This window comes from Trachurus trachurus (genome assembly GCF_905171665.1).
Source record: "Trachurus trachurus genome assembly, chromosome: 16".
Taxonomy (NCBI): domain Eukaryota; kingdom Metazoa; phylum Chordata; class Actinopteri; order Carangiformes; family Carangidae; genus Trachurus; species Trachurus trachurus.
Window position 1 is genome coordinate 33,391,645 of NC_139902.1, and position 22,854 is coordinate 33,414,498.

At 42.8% G+C, this 22,854-nt stretch overlaps 1 protein-coding gene across 1 annotated transcript in view; it reads right to left on the minus strand.

Moving 5' to 3' along the window:
- Positions 1–6,303: 6,303 nt before the first annotated feature.
- cpne4a (copine IVa) overlaps positions 6,304–22,854 on the minus strand; it is a gene marked incomplete at both ends in the record, with an annotated part of 35,159 nt that continues 18,608 nt past the window's right edge. The window contains 5 exons of the mRNA XM_083989327.1: positions 6,304–6,435; positions 9,208–9,444; positions 14,295–14,428; positions 19,885–19,936; positions 21,774–21,828. Of these exons, the coding sequence (XP_083845453.1) occupies positions 6,304–6,435; positions 9,208–9,444; positions 14,295–14,428; positions 19,885–19,936; positions 21,774–21,828 (610 nt within the window). The remainder of the gene's footprint in view (positions 6,436–9,207; positions 9,445–14,294; positions 14,429–19,884; positions 19,937–21,773; positions 21,829–22,854) is intronic.

Below are 22,854 nucleotides of genomic sequence, written 5' to 3' on the forward strand. Positions count from 1 at the left end.
CATGAGGAAAATATCTGACCTTAAAGGACAATTCCGGGCAAATTCAACTTGGGGCTGTATTTTCCTAACATTTTAGGTCTAAGAGAAGGAATCTGAAGATTTTCTGTTTAATTGCTCCTGTTTTGCGGTAGTTGTGTCTGTCCCCGCGTCGCCACGGCAGCGATGAATGGGAGCGGATTGAAGTTCTGCTGCTTAGGCTGTTTCCATCCCTCAAAGCCACAGACAGCGTCAGATGGAGACTCAAACATGCAGCCAGAAGTTTATTTACTTCAAGCAAGTCAAGAGTTGATATTCCTGTGTTTATGACACAAACGGGAGCTTCCCACTGCACCTGAACACACGAGCGTCAACTTGGGTCTCGACTCCGCCACACTTTGAATTAGATCTAGTTTTACAAACATGTCGACTTGCTTGAAGTAAATAAACTTCTGGCTTCATGTTTGAGTCTCCATCTGACGCTGTCTGTGGCTTTGAGGGATGGAAACAGCCTAAGCAGCAGAACTTCAATCCGCTCCCATTCATCGCTGCCGTGGCGATGCGGGGACAAGACACAACTAGGCCTACCGCAAAACAAGAGCAATTAATGAAACATGGTGTTTTAAACAGGGAGAGGTCAGATTTCTTTTCTCATGGCACAATTCAATGGGATCATGAAATAAAACTGTGTCTCCCGTTCCCTGGCAGCCGCCACTAGACTCCAGAGCAGTGGAGACGTGTTCTCTGTAGTGACTAGAGGCTGACACGGGAGTGTTTTTTCAATCCCGTCCCGTCCCGCTCCCGCAAAAAAAATCCTGTCCCGTCCCGGTCCCGTGACAAAGTCAAAAAAAAATCCTGTCCCGTTCAAATCCCGAATAAATCACTCCCGAACCCGTCCTGTTCCCGATTTTTTCTATGAACACAGTCATCATGTAAACGATTGTGTTGACAGACACAGACCCCCCCCCCCCTCTCTCTCAGCACACTGCAGGCTGACAGACAACAAGACGGTAGATTGACGCCACATCTACCGTCTTGTTTTGTTATTTCAATTAGTGATAATGAACGCCCTCCTCGTCCTTTCTCTCTCCCTCTCTCTCTTTTTCTTTCTTTCTTTTTTGCTTGTCTGCATCACCTGTTTAATGCGAGGTGGAGATTACGCCGCCGCCGCATCAGCTGACTCCTCTGAGTCAGTCTGACTGGCGGAAAACGTTTAATTGCCTATCGGTATGTTGATTTACACATGTTACACACCGCTACGGAGCCAGGACAGTGCAGTGTGCATCAGTCCACACACTTAAAACTTTTGGACCGTTTTGAGCGCACCATCCGTAGCACTGCCTGGCTTGTGCTTCTTTGAATGTCGCGCTTTGACTCCCGGTCCCGTTCACTCCCGTTTACATTTTTTCCCGTCACGTCCCGATCACGTGATTCAAAATAAATTGACTCCTGAATCACGGGAATCCTGCGGGAATCCCGTGTCCCGCGGGAATCCCGATAAAATGTCAGCCTCTAGTAGTGACGAATCACGTTTGTCTGTCTTGGTTGGTTGCCAGCAGAACGGTACTTGTCTGACTGCACTGTGCCAAGTGTGCAGTGTAAAGGTGGAGGGGGGGGGGGGGTTGTGGTGTGAGGTTGTTCTTTCAGGAGTTAGTTCCAGTGAAAGGAACCGTTAATGCTTCAGTAGACCAAGAGATTCTGGACAATTTCATGCTTCCAACTTTGTAGGAACAGTTTGAGGATGGTCCTTCCTGTTCTCAACATGATTCTGCACCAGTGAACAAAGCAACGTCCATCAAGACACGGATGAGCCAGTCTGGTGTGGAAGAACCTGACTGGCCTGCACAGAGTCCTGACCTCAACCTGATAGGACACCTTCGGGATGAATTAGAGCGGAGACTGCGAGTCAGGCCTTCTCGTCCAACTAAACCTCCTAAATGCAATTCTGGAAGAATGGTCAAATATTCCCATAAACACACTCCTAAACCTTGTGGACAGCCTTCCCAGAGGAGTTATAACTGTTATAGCTGCAAAGCGTGAGCTGACATCATATTAAACCCTATGGATTAAGAATGGGATGTCACTCAAGTTCGTGTGTGTGTGAAGGCAGAGGAGTGAATACTTCTGGCAATAAAGTGTAGGTGAATTTGTAACATACAGGCTCCTCCTCTTTGACCATATTTGGATTAATTTGTCTTCCCATCTTCAGATTGTGTGTGTGTGTGTGTGTGTGTGTAAAGATGCACAGTTATTGTTTGTTTGTTTGTTTGTTTGTTTCTGGTCACACTAACACACTGAGGCTGAGTTTACTGATAAAACCTTTATTATCATGAGTCATTGTCATTGTTTTGCACACAATACTGCATGTGAACACAACGAGAAGTCATGTGACTCAACACCTGTCCTCCACCTTTTTCCTTTGTCTCTGCTCAACACACAAAAAAACAAAACAGCTGAACCAATAATCAATGAATTTCTCTGTTTTCCAGCACCAACACCAGACCTTCAGGTTCTTCTAACAGACTTTAGAGATTCATCTGGATCACTGAGGACCTTCAAGATTTCTGGACGGCCTCAGCTCACCTGACTGGACCTAAACAGGTGCTGGAAAATGGACCAATAGGTGGAGACTGGAGAGGCTCTGAAGCCTGATCCTGGGTTTGAGCGAAACGTTTTAGAAACTTTGTGAAGTAAATCATTGAAACAACCCCCAATTTCCACCGACTCCATCTCAGAATACAGCAGCAATTCGCAACCATTCAAGTCAATCAGAGCATTTGAACGGCGTGCGTCTCCGATACGTTTCTGGTCCGTCACAGTTCCGGCGTAAGGCAGACACAGGCAATGATGGATCAGTCAACGTGGATTAGATCAATGGTTTTCAAAGCTGGGGGCCGCCATCAGCAAATTGGCGGGAAGATGAGAACAAATGCAAATAACAAAATAAAATAAAATAATTGTATTGTGGACATTATTATAAAATCTAATTTATGATATGATAACATATTGAAACCTTATTTGCCATGTGCATCTTTCTTATTGCCTGCCAGAAAAATTATCATTCATGACCTCGTGACCATTAACTGCTAACTGTTTCAAAACTCCCCAGCCAGAAGCTAATGCTATTCGGGGGAACTAGCCATGGAAAAGTCTGGGAACACCTTGGATTAGATCAGTAGATGCACTGCAAACAAAAAAAAATTCCAAGAATATTTGTCTTATTTCTTGTCAAAATGTCTAATTTCTAGTCAAAACAAATCTCTTTTCGCTTAAAATAAGACCAATCACCTAAAAATTAACTTGTTTTTAGATCATTTTCACTTGTTTCAAACAAATTTTCACTTGAAATAAGTTAAAAAATCTGCCAGTGAAAGCAAGTTTTTGTGCCTCTAATAAGAAAGAAAAACTTGCCCCTCTATTAGATTTTTCAACTTATTTCAAGTGAAAATATGCTTGAAATAAGTAAAAAGTGTCTGAAAACAAGCTACTTTTTAATGTGATGAGTCTTATTTTAAGTATAATGAGACTTGTTTTGACTAGAAATGACATTTTTGACTGGAAATGAGACAAATATTCTTGGTAAGATTTTAGCATTCGGTTAAATTTAAAAATAAAACACAACAGAAAAACTTTCCAATTGTGAATCATCACTTTGTGAACATTTGTTTCACCTGCCGGAACAAGCAACAATCAATCAGAGGAACCAGAAGCTAAACAGGACGTCATGGATTAAAAAATATTAATCATGGAAGTAGAAAACCAGCAATATTTTATGATACAACACATCCGCTCTACAAGAACAGAAACTGAATGTAAAAAAAATACCAGAGAGTAGGTAGCCAAAGAGAAAATCAACCTCAGAAAGACAAAGTGTTTACATTTTAATCTCATTTAAAATATCACCATAGCTTGTAGTTCTCTGGAGATGGATCAAGTGGACAAACTGAGGGTGAAACCAACCGAAGGGCGGTGGCGACCCGGTCCAGAGTCGGACGGAACGGGCAGGTGTTGTGGCAACAAAACGACCAGCATCATCTACCACCATGTTCTAGAAAAATCTCTCCAAAGACACTAAGATTGTGCTTTTTAAATCTACTCACACATTTTCGGTTTACACGTGAACATGCTTCAGAGTAGAACGGCCCGGTGGTCGGGCACATTGTAAACGTCATTATTATTACTCATACGTATTATTCACTACCAGGAAACACGCGAGGACCGAGGGAGGAGTCCTGCATGGAGATTTGCATGCAAAACAACAGTTCATGCATCTGCGTCGCCTTTAGAAAACACAGGAGAGGATGCAGACGTCTGAAGGCGGCTTTCTCCTTCACCTCGCAGAGATCCAAAATGCTTTACAACGTAGTACGAACTTTACGAAATTTAGCAAAACCTCGATAAACTCTTATAAAAACAAACGGCGGGAGGGGAGGGGGAGTCGTACATTCCTTCATCCACTGGTTTTTCCCGCCTCATGCTGTCGGCAGGGAAGCAGCGTTTGGATTGGTCAGTGTTGTGTTTGTTTGTTCGTGTGCTTTTTGTGTCGACTGAAAACACCCTGAACGTTACGATCTACTCAGCCGCTGTCGGCCCTGCATGCACCGCGGAGGTTAAAGGTGCTACAGCTAGCATCTTTACAACATGAGACGTAGCCTAGCTGTTGTCCAATTTCCGTCTACGTATGGCAACTCCACTTGGACAAACTTCATTAGAGTTGAGTTAGGGGCACTGCCCAATAATTTATGACATCATATTTCAATAAAAAATCATTAAATGTCTTTAAAAGAATCACACCAAAGCTATTAAAACCTCTCACATAATCAGGAAACTACTTTATAATAAATAATTTGCATAATATGTGTTAGTTTACATCCCTCAGACAGATTTCAATTGTTTATATTGTTTTCTGTGCTTTGAATATATGATGTTAAAATGAATATATATGATAATATGAATAATGCATCTTTGTAAAATATACTGTAACATTATATATACTCATCTATATATCTATATATTTTCTTTTTCTTTCACTGTGTACTGTTAGTTGCTCCGGTTGCATAAACTCAATGACAGCGGCATTTCATGTGCAATGGAAATCGGAGCGTGACAGAATGCATCTCTAATGAGGTTTGTCCAAATGGCGTTGCCGTACGTAGCTGTCCAAGATGGCGGAAATTGGGCAACCACAAGGCTAGTGCATTTACTGTTTACTGCTGCTCTTTATTTCCCATGAACCTCTCTGCTTCCTACATCCCCATGTTTACAACATTTCAAGATGGCGGCTGTGGGTTCATTGAGTTTAATTTATCCATGTGAGAACTGGAGGCTAATTAATTAGAGCGCTCGCTAAGCTGCTGCTAACAACAAACATGCATCACCACAGTAGCGGACCTGCTACCAGTTAGCTAACTACTCTACTGGCTTAGCAAGAAAACGAGCTCGTTTAGTTTGCTGTTGGACAGAAAGGTTCGTACCACAGTTTGTTGAAGAGGTCGTAGCTGTCAAACTTTCAAACGCTATGACTCTTTAAGGCTAATAATAGCTAATGCAGTGTTTCCCCTAGAATTTGTTTCAGACCATCACAAAAAACCTAAGCAGACGAGGCGAGTGGGACGGCATACTGGCGCAGTCGGATTCGGTCAGGTGGCACAGCAATTTATATTTGCATTTGAAGTTTTGGTGTGTTCAATATAAAAGGAGACTCCCACATGCTTGAGCTTTACACGGCGTACTGAGTTGTATAAACAGACATGTCACAGTGTGAATGACAGCTGAAAATATTACTTTTATATTACCTCACCCTGAGGTTTCTCCAATTTTTCCCTGTACGAAGGGTTTTCCCTGGAGTTTTTCCTCAGTAGATGTGAGGGTCTAAGGTCAGAGGATGTTGTTATGATGCTGCCATGTAAAGCCCCTTGAGACAAACTGTTTGTAAAAATGGGCCATAGAAAATAAAATTGCCTTGCCTCATATCACGCCACCATGTCTGTTCTGATGATACAAGTCAGCGATTCTGAAATGAGTGTTTCTCTTCTATTACTTTTTTTTTCTTTTGGCCTGACAGGGGCTCTGGTTGGCATGGCGACCAGCCAGGCCTGTAGGGGAAACACTGATCATAATAATAATAATAATAATAATACTCTGATCTGATCAAGGCTCCGCCCCCACCTGCTGTGTAGCACCTTTAACCTCCACGTTAACGAAGAACAAATAACAGTAAACATGTTTCAGTCCAAGAGAGGTTGTGCTGTTGGAGGAGGGGGGGGGGGGGGGGGGGGGGACGGGGGGAGGGGGGAGCAGGGCTGTAGCCGTGGCAACAACCCCCCCTCAGGGGCCGAACGGCCTGGAAGACTGGAAACCGCTGGGCACTTTGGGCTTAATGCCCCGACTGTTGTAGTAGTCCACCACCTGGTTGGGCACTTCAGCTAGGACACTCTTAGCCAGGGCAGCAGGAGATGCCTAGAGGGGGGGGAGAGAGGAGGAGAGAGGGGGAGAGGGGGGGATGAGGGGGAAAGAGGAGGAGAGAGAGAGGAGGAAGAGGAGGAGAGAGAAAGGAAGAGGAGAGAGGGGGAGGAGGAGGAGGAGGAGGAGAGAGAGAGGAGAGAGGTGGAGGAAGGAAGAGAAAGAGTAGGACAAAAGAGAGATGAGGAGGAGAAGAGAAGAGGAGGAGGAGGAGAGAGGAGGCAGAGGAGAGAGAAAGGAGAAGAGAGGGAGGGAGGATGAGGAGGAGAGAGCAGGAGAAAGAGAAAGGAAGAGGAGAGAGGGGGAGGGAGAGGAGGGGAGAGAGAGGAGGAGAGAGAGAGAGGAGGGGGGGAGAGGAGGAGAGAGAGAGGAGGAGAAGGGGGGGAGGAGGAGGAGGAGAGAGAGAGGAGGGGGGGAGAGAGGAGTAGAGAGGGGGAGGAGGGAGGGGGAGGAGAGAGAGAGGAGAGGAGGGGGAGAGAGGGGGAGGAGGAGAGAGGAAGAGAGAGAGAAGGAGACAGAGAAAGGAAGTGGAGGAGAGAGGGGGATGATGGGGAAAGAGGAGGAGAGAGAGAGGAGGAGGAGGAAGAGAGAGAAGGAGGAAAGGAGGAGGAGGAGGAGAGAGGGAGAGTGGCATCAGTTTGTGCACATCTTTTCTTATCAGATAATAATATCATCATCATCATCATCGTGTCTGAGAGTTTCCTCAGTCAGTTCAACCCCCACTCCTCCCCTTATCCTCTTCCTCCTCTTCCTCCTCTTCCTCCCCACTCTCTCTCCCTCCCCCTCCTCCTCCTCCTCCTCCTCCTCCCTCCTCTTCCTCCTCCTCCAGTCATTCACAGTTACACGGGGTCACTTTAGACTTTATATTTACACTCACTGTTTGCACTTGAACGCACCATCTGCTGCTGCAGAGTTACTTTGCTTTGTTTTCACTTTGCTTTGCTCCCAGTGTTTGTTTGGGCGTCAGATAAACAAACGTGTTGATATTAATATCACACTGATTTACAACACACACACAAACACACACACACTCGCACACACACACAAACATCAAAGTTGTGATCAAAAGCTGATGAAATGTTTCGCTCCATCGTTTTACAACCGAGACGTCTGATCTTTAACTACATCAAACGGTTGGTAGAAACAAACTGACTGACTGACTAGAGATGTCACCATTACTTTGTTCTTTACAATTAATCGCCACAATTTATTAATCTTAAAAGTTCCTAAATACCGTCACTTTCCAGAACAGATTATGTCGGAATCATATCGGCAGATCTGCACACTAAAAACAGTTGGGTTAAAAAATAACCCAACTGCTGGTTCAAATAAGGACAAACCCCTTTTTTGGGTTAATTTTAATCCAACGGGTTGGGTTATTCTTTTTTTTCTCTTTTTCTCTTAACCCATTGGGTTAAAATGACCCAAAAAAGGGGTTTGTCCTTCTTCAAACCAGCAGTTTGGAAAAACAACCCAATTTTAGTTTTTTTTTTTTTTTTTTTTTTACCCAACAGTTTGATTCTTAAAAACTACAGAGAGTGCTCCAAACTTTTCTACCAAGTGACACCACTGTCACAGAAATGAATGGCAGTGGTGTCACTGGTTAACAAGTTTGGAGCGCTCCCTGCAGACCTAGATTGAAAAGTGGTTAAGTGGTCCTTCAAGTACAATTACTTATCATTAATACCTCTTCAAAAGAGAAAGAAAACATTCTTGATTGATTATCTTATGTTTTAATATAAACCTAGTAAAAGTAAACTCTTGTAAAAAAAAAAAAAAAAAAAAAAAAAAAAAATCAAATTACTTAAACAACCCAGGAATTGGGTTCAATTCATAGCCTATAACCCTGAAAATGGGTTACACTCTGGAAAAATAACCCAAAAACTTAACCCAACACCAATAACTCAGAAATTGGGTTACAGAGACAACCCAACATTTTTTAGTGTGTGCGTTCAAGAAACTAGTCGATTTATGTAACGTAACATTATATTAGTAACAATTTAAATGTTACTTAACCCTCCTGTTGTCCTCCTGGGTCAAGAAAGGAAGGAAGGAAGGATGAAGGCAAAGAAGAAAGGAAGGAAGGAAGGAAGGAAGGGAAAAACGAAGCAATGATAGAAGGAGGGAGGGAACAGATTGGGTCAATTGGGTCAAAAAGGAAGGAAGAAGTAAGGACGAAGGAAGGAAGGAAGGAAAGAAAGAAAGAAGGAAGGAAGGATAAAGGGCAAGATGGTAGGAAAGAAAGAAGGGAAAAAGGAAGGAAAGATTGGAGGAGGGAGGGAACAGATTGGGTCAATTGGGTCAAAAAGGAAGGAAGGAAGGAAGAAAGGGAACAGATTTGTTCAAGGAAGGAAGAAGAAGGAAGGAAGAAGGGAAAGAAGGGAGGAAAGAAGGAAGGGTTATTGGAAGGAAAGAAAGATGGAGGGAGGGGGCCGATCAGGTCAATTGGATCAAAAGAGGAAGGAAGGAAGGAAGGAAGGAAGGAACGAAGGAATGAAGGAACGAAGGAAGGAAGGAAGGATGGAGGAAGGGAACAGATTGGGTCAATTTGACCCAGAAGGACGACTGGAGGGTTAAACAATTAATAACTTGAATATTTCAAATACTTCCTCTGGGGCATTAATAATTGGTCCTATATTTATAATTACTTATAATATTTTGTGTATTAGTGATTTAATTATAAGTAAGTTCAGTTTATTTCTCTGACAATACTCGTACCAGGAAAATCTACAAACTGACTGTTACTATGGCAACAAGAGCGTGGCTCACGTGTTTGAAGTTGCGGAAGGGGACGAACTGGACGATGTCCCTCAGGACGGGCTCTCCTTTGGGCGAGCGCAGGATGCCGTCGTCTCCGTCCAGCATCTGCATGTCGCTGAAGTCGGCGTTCCCGACTCCGACGATGATGACGGACATGGGGAGGTGCGAGGCCTGGACGATGGCTTCCCGCGTGTCCGCCATGTCCGTGATGACGCCGTCTGTCAGGATCAGCAGGATGAAGTATTGCTGCAGAGACAGAGACAGGGATGAATTTTCAGACAACACTGCTTTGCTGTCTTTACTCCAAGGTCCACAGTCTGACCATGGCAGTGCTCTCACATCTTTTACTGAATGGTGCGAGGATAATCACTTGGACCTTGTGGTATATTGATGTGTTGATGAAAAGAAGGGATGACCGCTGACACGTCTTCGCTTGTATTCAAAAAAGAAGTTTATTAAAGCAGAAGTAAGTGATATATTTGTGTTAATATAAGTCTTAAATAGTTGTATCTTCCGACAACAATCACTTCTATAGAGTGTTTGGTCTGAAACACGGGTCTGTCAGTCACTCTGCTCTGCTCTGAGCCCAGGAGAAAACTTTTCTCGTATCCTACAACCTTTATCCAATGAGGAGAGAGAACGGCATAAAGGGGCAGTCCTATCTGTGTGTGCAGCCAAGGGATGCGCCTGAATGTGGCGACGTAGGGACGAGGACTGTTATGGTGCGTTCAAGGCAACTCGTAACTCAAGTTTTTCCGACCTGTGAAGTGGTACCAGTTCGATCTGGTACGAGTTCACGGGTCAGAAGTTACGAGTGGCCGTTATAGTGACTTACAGGTAAAACAGGTCGGAAAAACACAAGTGGGTTGCCTGGAACGCTACAAAATCGTAAGTTGTGACATGAAGCTGTAATTTACGGTTTCAAAAGCCTGCCTGGAACGCAGCATTAGCCAAAACGACCGGATCGCTTACTTCTGCTTTAACAAGAAGAAGGTCAGTGTACAAAAATGCCGAATCCTGGAGCATCTCTGGTCTAAAATGAGATCTCCCTCTCTCAACTCTAAAACCTTCCTTTTTATATGTTGGCTTATCTCCAACACTCCACCTTCTCCAGACAGAGAGAAACCTCCTGCCCAGATGGCCAATGACCTTTGACTTGACATTTTAACTTTTAGGCTAGCAAAAAACTCATATCCTGTATCCCATGTGTCTTACCCATTAGAGAAGACAACAGGATCATTCAGTCATATTGAACCATGCATATCCCATTAGGTCGGATGACTTCTAAGCTAATTATGGAACCCATGAAGTAGAGCATCTGTCCAAAAAAGGCCTACATACATACAAAGAAGAACATACAATACTTTAAGATATTAAAGTAAAAAAGTTAAGGAGTATAATACACTACAACCTAAATGTAATCAAAACCAAGGAATTAATAATAGACTTCAGAATAAACAGCGAAGACCCTAAAGCTACCATAATTCATGGGGAGGAAGTCCAAATTGTGGATACTTATAAATACCATGATACAGTGTTTGACAATCAACTAAAATTTCATGCAAACACAGAGTCTATTGTCAAGAGAGGACAACAAAGAATTTATCTGCTAAGGACGCTGAACTCTTTCTGTGTTTCTAAAGTTATTTTAAGTAACTTTTATCATTGTTTCATAGAAAGTCTTTTAACCTTTTCATTTGTGTGCTGGTTTAATGGGCTATCAGTGAAAGACAAAAACAGTCTTGCCAACATCATAAAGGTCTGCTCCAAGGTCATCGTAGTGCAACTCGATGACCTGAGCTCACTATGGAAGAGGCAGGTAGTGCAAAAAGCCAAATGCATTATCAGTCAGCCTGGCCACGCCCTGAGGAGTGAATTCATGCTGATGCCCTCAGGGCAGCGCTATTGTGCAGCCAGGACCAAAACTAATCGCTACTCTGACTCTTTTATCCCATCCTCTATCAGGCTTCTGAATAAGATTGTCCTGAGGTTAGTTTGGTTCTTTTCTCCTTTCTATTTTTACTTGCTTAAGTGTATGTGTGTGTGCGTGTAGGGGCACACCATATCTTTGGCTTATTTCCCCTGGCTTTTAAATGTTGAATGTCAATTTGAATGTGTTGCTGAGACTCTTTTCACGTCATGCTGGTTGTGGTATTGTATTGTCCTTTGTTTATTTATGTATTTATTCACCATGGCTAGGTGCAACTGCAAACTGAATTGCCCATTGGGATCAATAAAGTTCTCTCTCTCTCTCAACACACCTGTCCCCACCTCTGCTCAAGACCTAATAAAGGGATAGTTCAGCCTTTTTTGTGAAGTGGAGTTGTATGAGGTAAGAAATTACGTATTTTCACTGCCTACAAGAAGTCCCGTCTCAAAATAATACACCAGTTCAAGAGTACGATACACTGCAAAAACTCAAAATCGTTCCAAGAATATTTGTCTTATTTCTTGTCAAAATGTCTCATTTCTAGTCAAAACTAATCTCTTTCCACTTAAAATAAGACTCCACACCTAAAAATGTACTTGTTTTTGGATCATTTTCACTTTTTTCAAGCAAATTTTCCACTTAAAGTGAGTGATCCGGTCGTTTTCGCTAATGCTGCGTTCCAGGCAGGCTTTTGAAATCGTAAATTACAGCTTCAAGTCACAACTTACGACTTTGTAGCGTTCCAGGCAACGCACTCGTGTTTTTCCGACCTGTTTTACCGGTGAAAGTCACTATAACGGCCACTCGTAACTTCTGACCGGTGAACTCGTACCAGATCGAACTGGTACCACTTCACGGTCGGAGAAATACGAGTTTCCTTGAACGCACCATAACAGTCCTCGTCCCTACGTCACCACATTCACGGCGTTCCTTGGCTGCACACACAGCCCTGCATGCCGTTCTCTCTCCTCATTGGATAAAAACTGTAGGATACGATAAATGTTTTCTCTTCGGCTCAGAGCAGAGCAGAGGGACTGAGAGACCCGTGTTTCAGTCCAAACACTCTATGTAAGTGATTGCTGTCGGAAGATATAACTATTTAAGACTTATATTAACACAAATATATCACTCACTTCTGCTTTAATATAAGTAGAAAAATCTGCCAGTGAAAGCAAGTTTTTTGTGCTTGTAATAAGAATGAAAAACTTGCTCCACTGTCAGATTTTTCTACTTATTTTAAGTGGAAAATTTGCTTGAAAAAAGTAAAAAGTGTCTAAAAACAAGCTACTTTTTAAATGTGATGAGTCTTATTTTAAGTAAAATTAGATTTGTTTTGACTAGAAATAAGACAAATATTCTTGGTAAGATTTTGAATTTTTGCAGTGTAGAAAGAAAAAAATACAATGCATCAGCTGGTTGGAACAAAGTTTGTTTATCTGGAACTAACCAACTCACTCAGTATTCCTCCACACAGGGTCGTTCAACTTTTCTAAATATTTAGAAGACGGTCCGTGTGTTGTTTTCCAGGATGCATGCACAGAAATGTATTACGGTCCCATGACAGCTTTTTCCGTATTATTCCTCTTCACGATATCAACCTTCGGCAGCTCTGGCTAGTTGCATTGCGTATGGACATAAACACAATGCCTGTATCACTAAAACAACTCTGTGTTTGCAGTTTAAATTTTTCGCTATCGTAATCACTCATTTTCAAACATCTCTTATCTCCTCACTGCTGAGTCAGACCCATTAAACTCTATGAATGTGCTGCTAACATCTGCTAATATCGGCTAATGTCTGATAAACATACCGCCTGCTAATGTCCGCTAATGGCAGGACAAGAAAAATGTTGGCTAATCTGCTAAATCTCAGAACTCAGAACTGTGAATGTCTGCTAATATGTGCTAACATTTGATAACATCTACTGAGCGTCTACTAATGTCTGATAAACATCTGTTAACGGCTGCTAGCATCTCATTCAGCCAATGTTGAATCTTGATGTCAATTTTTGTAATGGTATTTACTTTGTGTCATACTTGACGTTTTATTTCTCTTCCTGGCCCTCAAGTAGTTGATATACTTCCCCAGTAGTTTTGATGCTCGGAAAGCAGTCAAATAAACACCAACTTACTGTGGGCGGGCATGTTTCCGAGCTGGCGCAATGAAACGCATATTGAAAATTGGAATTTCGAGTACAATTGAACGCAGCATTACTCTACGAATTTTGCTAACATCTTACTGTGCATTCACACCAAAAGCTTCCAAAGCATCAAAAACGCTCGAGGGTGCGTTTCAGACAAGATAGCTCCCAAATATTTTCAGCTGCTTTGGTCGCTCGTCACGTGACTGACGTCAAAGTTCGATCGCGCTGGTCATTGGGGAGCCGAAATACAAAAAAAAGGAAGAAAAAAAAAGGGAGCCAAAGGACACACTGCAAAAATTCTAAATCTTACCAAGAATATTTGTCTTATTTCTAGTTGAAATGTCATTTCTAGTCAAAACAAATCTAATTTTACTTAAAATAAGACTCATCACATTTAAAAAGTAGCTTGTTTTTAGACACTTTTTACTTTTTTCAAGCAAATTTTCCACTTAAAATAAGTAGAAAAATCTGACAGTGGAGCAAGTTTCCTGACGTTAAGAAAGATGGCGACGCACATGTTTATCAGACATTAGCCATATTCAGAAATGTCTGCTAACATCTGCTAAGTGTCTTGTAAAAACTCTACGAACATAGATGCTAATTTCTGATAATCATACCATCAATATAATAATAATGATAATCAAACCATCCATCTATCCATCATCTGATTCCGTTTGCTAATGGTATGACAAAACAATGTTGGCTAAAATCGGCTAATTTGTGAGCGTGGTTGCCAACATTTGATAACATCTACTAACGTCTCCTCGCGTCTCATTTAGCCAACTTTGAATCTTGATATCAAACCGATTTCCGTCTCCACTTTTAGCCTCGGTAGCGTCCGTCTGTCTGACCTTACTGGTGCATGCTGGGTAAAAACTGTTGGTTCTTTCTCTTTTCTCTCTCTGGTTCCCTGATCTTCAGCTGCACCAACTTTCAAGAGGGTCATGTACAGCCCCGTGGTGGTGGCGTGGCAGGTTTGATTCCCCCCATGCAGCCAGCCAGCCTGACTCCATCTGCTCTCACCATGGCCTCTTTGGTGTGGACCTCCTGCGAGGCGGAGCTGGCCACCTTCTGGATGATGGGGGCGATGTTGGTGGGGCCGTAGAGCTGCAGCTTGGGGAGGCAGGCCTGGTAGGCCTCCACCACCCCCTGGATACCTGACACACACACACACACACACACACTGGGTCAGTGAACGCATCGCAGGACAGATGGTCTCCAGTCTGAGCTCCATCTGGGAGACGAACAAAGTGAGACGCCAAGAACCGAGAGTCTTGAACCCTGTCAACCGTCCCTCAGTGGAGGTCTCCATGGCAACATATTCAGTTTCTTTAAAGTCCTGATTAGGGATGTCACGATTATAAACTTTCTTGGTACAATTATTGTCAGAGAAATAATCACGGTATTACGATTATCACAATTATTATGCAACTATGAATGTGTAAAATCAAATATAGTCAAAATATAATCAAATTACTCATTGTTTACACAAAATATCTCAAGTATCTATTAATATAGGACCAATTTTTAATCCCCCAGGGGAAGTGTTTGAAATATTCAGGTCATAAATTGTTATCTATACAAATGTTTATGTTTATTTTAATCGTTTTTTTGTTTTGTTTGAATTACAAAATACACACTAACATGTAAATTCCTACCAATTCAATGTTACGTATATTGAATGGACCGGTATCTGAGCATTTACTTTTATTTTGGCGCCACATCTGCCGATATGGTTCCAACATAATCTTTTTTTTGAAAGTAACAATATTTAGGAACCTTTGTGGCGTTTAATACCACAATTAACTGTGAAAACAAGTAGGGGAGACTGGGGACAGTTGCAACAAGGGACGGTTGCAACAAGCCTTATTTCTCCAATCAGAAACATGCTAGAGTGATGACACTCACACTGCACATTCACAGTTAGACCCTCTACCCACCAATAATAGAGAAGACATATTCAGCATATGCTCCTGCTTGTACTGAGACAAAGTTGTTTTAAGGGTATGAAAGTAGCTTTTTTCATGAGCTGTATTTTTGTCATACTGTCCAGACCTTTTGTATGAATTAATCCAAACCTACCTAGTTTGAATCACTGTTTTGTTGACTATCAAATGACATGGTTAGCATGTGTCAGTGTCATTGTGTCTAGCTAGTACATGATGTTTTGTCATGGCTGACAGGGTGGGGACGGTTGCAACAACTGCCATTTGAATATGGAAGCACTATGCAAATGCAAATGTACAAAATGAAACATTTTAGCTTAAAATAGGCACAATATATCTATTTTATTCCCTCATGATGAACAGAACAGCCAATTATATTAAACCATGAGAGACTAAGATTTCAAAATAATTCTCCAGATAACTTCCTATAATGAAACATGCAATTTGTAGTTGTATCTTATTCTATGGGACAGACGTAGCCACATATATTTTCCTTTGAAAATTAGAGAAATGTACATTTATTTGATGTCATACAGTAAATAAATCATCCAAAAGTAGAGTACATGTTTATAAAAGTTTATTGTATTGCAAATAGTTCCATTCTTCTTGTCTCACACTGAGCTTTTGAGTTTTATTACCACTGTTAACCTCTGCACATTGACTCAAGGCCTATGTTCTACGCAAAACAAAGCTCCAACTGTTCTCTGATAAATATTACTAAATAACTAAATAATACTACAGTATTATTGTAAGACAATGCATATTTTGGGAATACTTTGCTTATTGAGACAAAAATCAAAAGTTAATTAGTGAAATTTAATGTATGTTTAATATGTTGCAACCGTCCCTGATCCGTGTTGCAACTGTCCCCACGTTTGGGGCCAGTTGCAACGTCTGGATTCTTCCATTCAAATGAATATTGTGATTGATGTGTCATATGTAACCATCTTTAAATGGTATGACTAATTAGCTGACAAATGTATGTTTAATCTATAAAAGTTTGGTGAGCCTAGTCCAAATAGTCTCCGACTAACTGAGAAAAATGTAAAAAGTGTTGCAACTGTCCCCAGTCTCCCCTAAATGTGACATCCCTAGTGCTGATACATAGAGACAAGTTAAATCTGTGTGTGTGTGTGTGTGTGTGTGTGTGTGTGTGTGTGTGTGTGTGTGTGTGTGTGTGTGTGTGTGTGTGTGTGTGTGTGTGTGTGTGTGTGTGTGTGTGGATGCCCTGAGGCAGCTGGATACCTGACACACACACACACACACACACACACAGTCTTAATTAAAGGTGTCGTGCTGAAGTGTCCCTGAGTCTCTGAAGGACTTTTAGCAGCGAGAGGACGAGAGACCTTCAGCTAAACAGAGCCTCTCTCTTACTCTCTCTGTCTGCACTGAGGAGCCATCAGCTGATCAGAGCTCAGAATAGATCAATACCGATCAATACAGAGGCAGCGATCGGTTCCCTATGTCACCTAAACTCTTAAAGGGATAGTTCACCCAAAATTGAAATTTGTGTGTCTTTTTGTTACAAAGACAGTTGGTATCCATTTGCAACCGTTATATGGACATGCACTGCTACGCCGAGACCCCCTGTAACTCAGAGAAGCCACGGAGGACTCTGAAACTTCTCCCAGCCCTTAGTCCACATGAGGGGGAGGAGATAATGAGTGCAATTTCAATTTTGGGTGAACTATCTCTTTAATGTAAAAAGATTAAAGTTCAGTTCCTCTCTCCCTCTGTGACCTGATCGGTTATTGATCAGAATCGATTGACCATGAGGCTGCTGAGGATCGAACTGTCTAACTGTTGCTCTTCGTCCCATCAGAAGAGCCGGAGTGAAACTGAAGTTTGTTTTGCTTCATTTTTATTCATGAGAGTAAAAATATCAAAGCTTGAGATAAAGATCTGAGGCGTTCTGTGATGTATGGTGGCCCCGAGGGCTCAACGCAACGCGCTGCAGCTTCACAAAACACACACAAGACACAGAGGAGCTGCAAACTCAGAAAACAACTTCATCTCCCAACACAACAGCAGCGTTTCTAGGGGACATAATAAAGCGAGGGACCAGTCACAATAAAGTAGGGGACAATATAACGAGGGACCGGCCACAATAAAGCGAGGGACCGGTCACAATAAAGTGAAGGACCGGTCTGGGGCCTTAAGTTGTTCTTCTTATTGACTCTAGAAGTTGGGCAGACCGCTTCCTGTTAGTGGATTTGACAATAAGCTGAGTTTGTTTGGTTTATTAGAAAGTCAATATCACATGATTCACGTGGTATTGATCACATTGATCATAGCTTAGCATTAGCCTTTAGCCTGGTCTGTTGCTTTTTGTACTGGTTTTGTAGCTCGTTTGTGTCTCTGTGAGTCCTTGGTCCTATGTTGTGGTCTTGTTTTTATTTCTCTCACTTTCAGTTCAGATCTTAAACGTTGCGCAGCAGAAACAAACGGAGCAGCGCTGCTCTGATCAACTAGAGATCAATCAGCACTTTGATGAAAGAAACAAAGGTGGTTTGTTTTTAAAATCCTGAGTCCTCCAGGTGGACTCGGATCAGGTCTTTGAATCAAACTTGTCTCTTTTCCCTCAGACGCAGGGCTGGACTGGCCATCGGGCATACCGGGCAATGCCCGGTGGGCCGTTGACCCAATGTGGGCCGGCCTGGCCGGTCCGCTGTGTTTTTTTTTTTTTTTTTTCTAAATTCTTTCCAATTGGGCCAGGCTACAGAGGGCTAGCCGTGTGTGCCAGCATCGACACATATTATTGGTCTATTGTTTGTCATTGTCAATCAATCATGGGCTGACAGGCTCAGAGAGCCCTGACAGTGCTGTCAATCACTACACGAACCAGGGTGGGGCGGGACCTCAATGGGCCGGTGGACGGGCTGCTGCTGCTGCTGCTGAGCCAGTGTAGTGAACGTCTTCAAAGCTGTTCCCTAACTATGTATTTAGTGTAAGAAACGCCCGGGTGGCGCTGAGAAACAGCGATTAAAAAGCCGGAGTCTCTGGAGGTGGAGGCTGCTAAATTGACGGATCTTTAGTGCTGGGGATCACCACCGCCACCCCCCCCCCCCACCCCCCAGCAGCCACAGGTGCTGCTGCGCCGGGAGACGAGCGAGGAGGACCCGACGATGATGAGCGAGTGGAGGCAGACATGGTAAGTAACATTAGCCTGGGGCTGGCTACACTTCTGAGACATGTCCAAAACAAAGTAAAAAACGTTTTTACATTGAATGTGATAACTGCATAGGCTGCTGGTGAATGCAGCTGCAGCTGCAGCTGCAGCTAACGTAGCTCCTCAGGGATTAAAGCCGTTATTTTTCTAACTTTGATAAATTAACATGTGATAACATATTAGCCCAGAGTGGAAGGGCTGTGACTGTTGGTAGTTGTGGTTGGTTTTGTTTAAATATGCCGAATTGTGATATTATGGGTTATTATTGTTCAGATGATTTAGCTAAGCTAGCTAACAGCTGCTAACGTCAGCAGTCTCTTGTTGCCGTAGCAACAGTAAACATTCACGTGAAAGCTGGGATAACTAATTTTAGCACAAAATACAAGTAAACCTATAGGAAATAATAGTTTAACAATATTTACCATTAAGTTTATCGTAATCTTTCAATTCATTTATAGTTTACTGAGTAATAGGTATAATTTGTGTGTAAATGTGTTACTTTTACTGTAGGCTACTTCTCTAATGGCTGTGCTGTCTTGAGCATGTTCAGGTTACAAAGATCTGACTTTTTTGCATTGGAAAGCACTAAAGTGTCCTAATGAAAACACGACAAAGCCATTTGACCATCTTGTTCATAAATGATGGTGACAGGACTTTTTGTTTATGATACACACACTTTCATTGATACGAATACTTGGTTTTGAGCATGTGACATGCTTTTGCAGGTTAAAAGGTTTTGCAGTTTGCACAAAAAGTATACTTGGCTACATATACTTGTCAGTACACAAATGCTGAAGTTCTGTTTGCTGTTTCTTGCAGGTCACAAATTTGGTGAGGAGTGGAGCTGGCTGGCTGCGGACGAGGAAGTAGGGCAATACATACTTGTGCACATACACATAAGAGAATGCATATATTCAGACCTGTAATTCTTAGACTTTGTTTTCAATTCTCTATGGTTTCATAATGACTGAGTCACCTTTAATACAAATGAGTTCCAGCTCTAATGCTGCTACTGTCTGTAATATGTTTCTATTTAGATTATTTGTCAGGATATTTTGTTATTATTGTCCCTGTTTGTCCTTATCTCCCCGTCTCTCTTTGCCCCCCCCCCCCCCCCCCCCCCCCCCCCCTCCCCTTCACCCAATTGAGGTAGCGCCCACCTCTAGTCATGACATAATTTCTGTTGTGATTTGACACTTATGAATAAAGATTTATTGATTGATCAATTTTAGTCCTTGAGTTCATATGTTTTATTTGTTAACTGCTATCAAGGAATATGACTCTCCTTTGTCTTGTGTCTGTAATGCTTGCTGCAAATCCAATTTCCCTCGGGATATGAATAAAACTGAACTCCTTTGTAGTATACGTTAGAGAAGACGCCGCAAGATTTTTGGACTTCTACGCTGTGTCCGCTGATCAGTAGCCTAATGGGCCGGTCTGGGCAGAAAATGCCCGGGCTGAATTTTTGTCCCAGTCCAGCCCTGCTCAGACGTACCTGCACACTCTGGGTTGTCCTCGTTAAAATTCACTGCAAAGTCGTGGGAGACCTAGAGGGGGAGGAGGTGGAGGGGAGAGGGGGGAGGGAAGGGGGAGACAGAGGAATTCTGTTTGATCTACATTAAAAAAAGAAAACTACAAAAAGAGGTTCAACAAAGAGATTAGTACTAGCTCTGCTCACCTTCATCCCTCTTCATCTTCTGTTTCACTTTCCTCTTCCTGACATCTAATCTGAGCAGCTGACCCCCCTCCCTCCCTCCCTCCCCCACCCCCCTCCCCATCCCCCTCCTTCCACCTGTGCCTTTATTAAACGACTGAACTCACAGAGGCCGTTCAAGAGTCAAGATCAAGATTAACTTCATTGTCCCACAAAGTAAAGGAATTTGTTCCGGGCCATTCGCCCTTATAGCTGCAGCCGCAACACAGAAAATACAGCCACAAACATACAATAGATATGCGCATCCACATCATACAAAGTGCCGGAGAGTGCAGGAAACATGGTGCATTAAAAAATTAGTAGATAACACCTAATAAAGGTAAAACAAAAAGTGCTAAAATTGTAGTAGGAAAAGTACTGACCTATACAGAACGAGCAAACGCAAGTCACCTGAGCTCTGGTTTTATCAGACCTTATAACAGAAACAAACAAGTTGTTGAATCTGTTCAGTCTGCAGTGAGGAACTCTAAACTAGAGCACTGGAAAAGAGAGTAAGGACAGCATTGGTCCAATGGAAGCGCCTCCTGGTGGAGGAATATGGGTTTTGCAAAAGCGCCCAAGAACTGACATCTCTGCATTGTTGGTGAATGAGCAGTGTGGTATTTTCAATAATTTAAGGACATTTAAAGATCACCCACGTTAATAGCATCATTGAGGATCCTTTACAGATAAACATTAACACATAGGCCAGTAAAAAGCAAAACAAAAAAAATAGTTGTCTACATAAATGTTTCAATCTACATTTTGTAATAAACTAATTCTAAGTATAATCTGATATGACCAAGACACCTAAAAACAAAAACACGGCCGTTTTCATCAATTTACAAGCAAGTGGGCAACACACATACATTGGAGTGAATGGGTTTTCTGGGCACTTTTGCAACACCCATATCCTGCCACTAGGGGCGCAAAACCCTTAAACCCTTAAACCCTTAAACCCTTAAACCCTTAAACCCTTAAACCCTTACCACGGGAGTCAATGGAGGTGTCCTTACTCACTCTTTTACAGTGCTCTACTCTAAACCTTCTACCAGGCGGTCGGACTTCCTGTCACTTTGTGATGTCACAACGAAGCAGCCCCCCCAAAGCCCCGCCCCCCAGAGAGCAGCAGTAGATATTTAACACAAGCTGAACTTCTTCTTCTTCTATCCATCCATCCATACATCCATCCATCCATCCATCCATCCCTCCATCCCTCCATCCATCCATCATGTATCCATCCATCCATCCATCCATCCATTATCCATCCATCCATCCATCCATCCATCCATTCATCCACCATTCCATCCATCCATCCATTATCCATCCATCCATCCATCCATCCATCCATCCATCCATCCATCCATCCATCCATCCATCCATCCATCCATCCATCCATCCATCCATTATCCATCCATCCATCCATCCATCCATCCATTCATCCACCATTCCATCCATCCATCCATTATCCATCCATCCATCCATCCATCCATCCATCCATCCATCATGTATCATCCATCTATCATCTATCCATCCCTACATCATCCATCATCCATCCATCCATTTATCCATCCATCCATGATCCATCCTCCATCTATCCATCCACCCATCCATCCATCCATCCATCCATCCATCCATCCATCCTCCCCCCCCAGACAGAGAGCATGCTGGGAGCAGAGCTGCTCCGTTACCTTGTAGTCTGGAGGGATCTGTGCGCCGAAGCCGAACGCCGGGAACATTTTATCACTGAGGGAAAGAAATAAAAAAAAGAGAGGAAGAAGAAGTGATGATGAGTCTGAGAAGAGGCAGCAGGAGGTCTGTGATTGGTCGACAGCAGGAGGTCTGTGATTGGTCGACAGCAGCAGGAAGTAATGAGCTCATTCAGACTGAGCTCCTTCAACACAAAGCTAAAGAAATGACTCCTGATTGGCTGAGGAGGGAGGAGAGCTGGTCAAAGTCCAGGTTCAGGTTCAGGCTCGTCAGGTGATGCTGCTCACCTGGCCCTTCAGAATAAAAGCTGCGTCTCTCACATCTTCAAACTCAGAGTTGTTTCATCTCCAGAGAACAAAACCAAACCTTTAATATGAAACGTCTTACTGTGCGTTCACACCAAAAGCTTCCAAAGCGTCAAAAACGCTCGAGGGTGCGCATCAGACAAGACAGCTCCCAAAACGGCAAAATATTTTCAGCCACTTTGGTCACTCGTCACGTGACTGACGTCAAAGTTCGATCGCACTGGTCATCGGGGAGCTGAAATACAAAAAAAAGGCAGCCGACGGACATCTGAACCGCGTCATAGCTAATTACCCTAAAGTTAACCAGGGCTCAACTTCTCGTCTGGTGACGCTTTGGAAGCGCGGTGACGCCTGTTGACGCTTTGGACGCTCAGTGTCGCCGGGCGCTCATTGAAAATGAATGGACTTCCGGCGTTTTGACGCTTTGGAAGCTTTTGGTGTGAACGCACAGTAAAGCTAGACGTTAAAAATGTATATTAACTTGCTATGAACTCCTGATTGAACCCTGAACCGATGAGTGTCTCCTGCTTTAACCCTCCTGTTGTCCTTCTGGGTCAAGGAAGAAAGGACGAAAGAAAGGAAGGAAGGCAAGAAGGCCGAAGGGAAAGAAGGACAGAAGGAAGGACAAAGGGAAAGATGGGAGGACAGAAGGAAGGGAAAAATGAAGGATAGGTAGGAGGTAGGGAACACATTGGGTCAATTGTTGTTTTTTGTGTTGTTGCTGTTTTGGTACGTTGATGTGTGAGTTTGTTTTGTC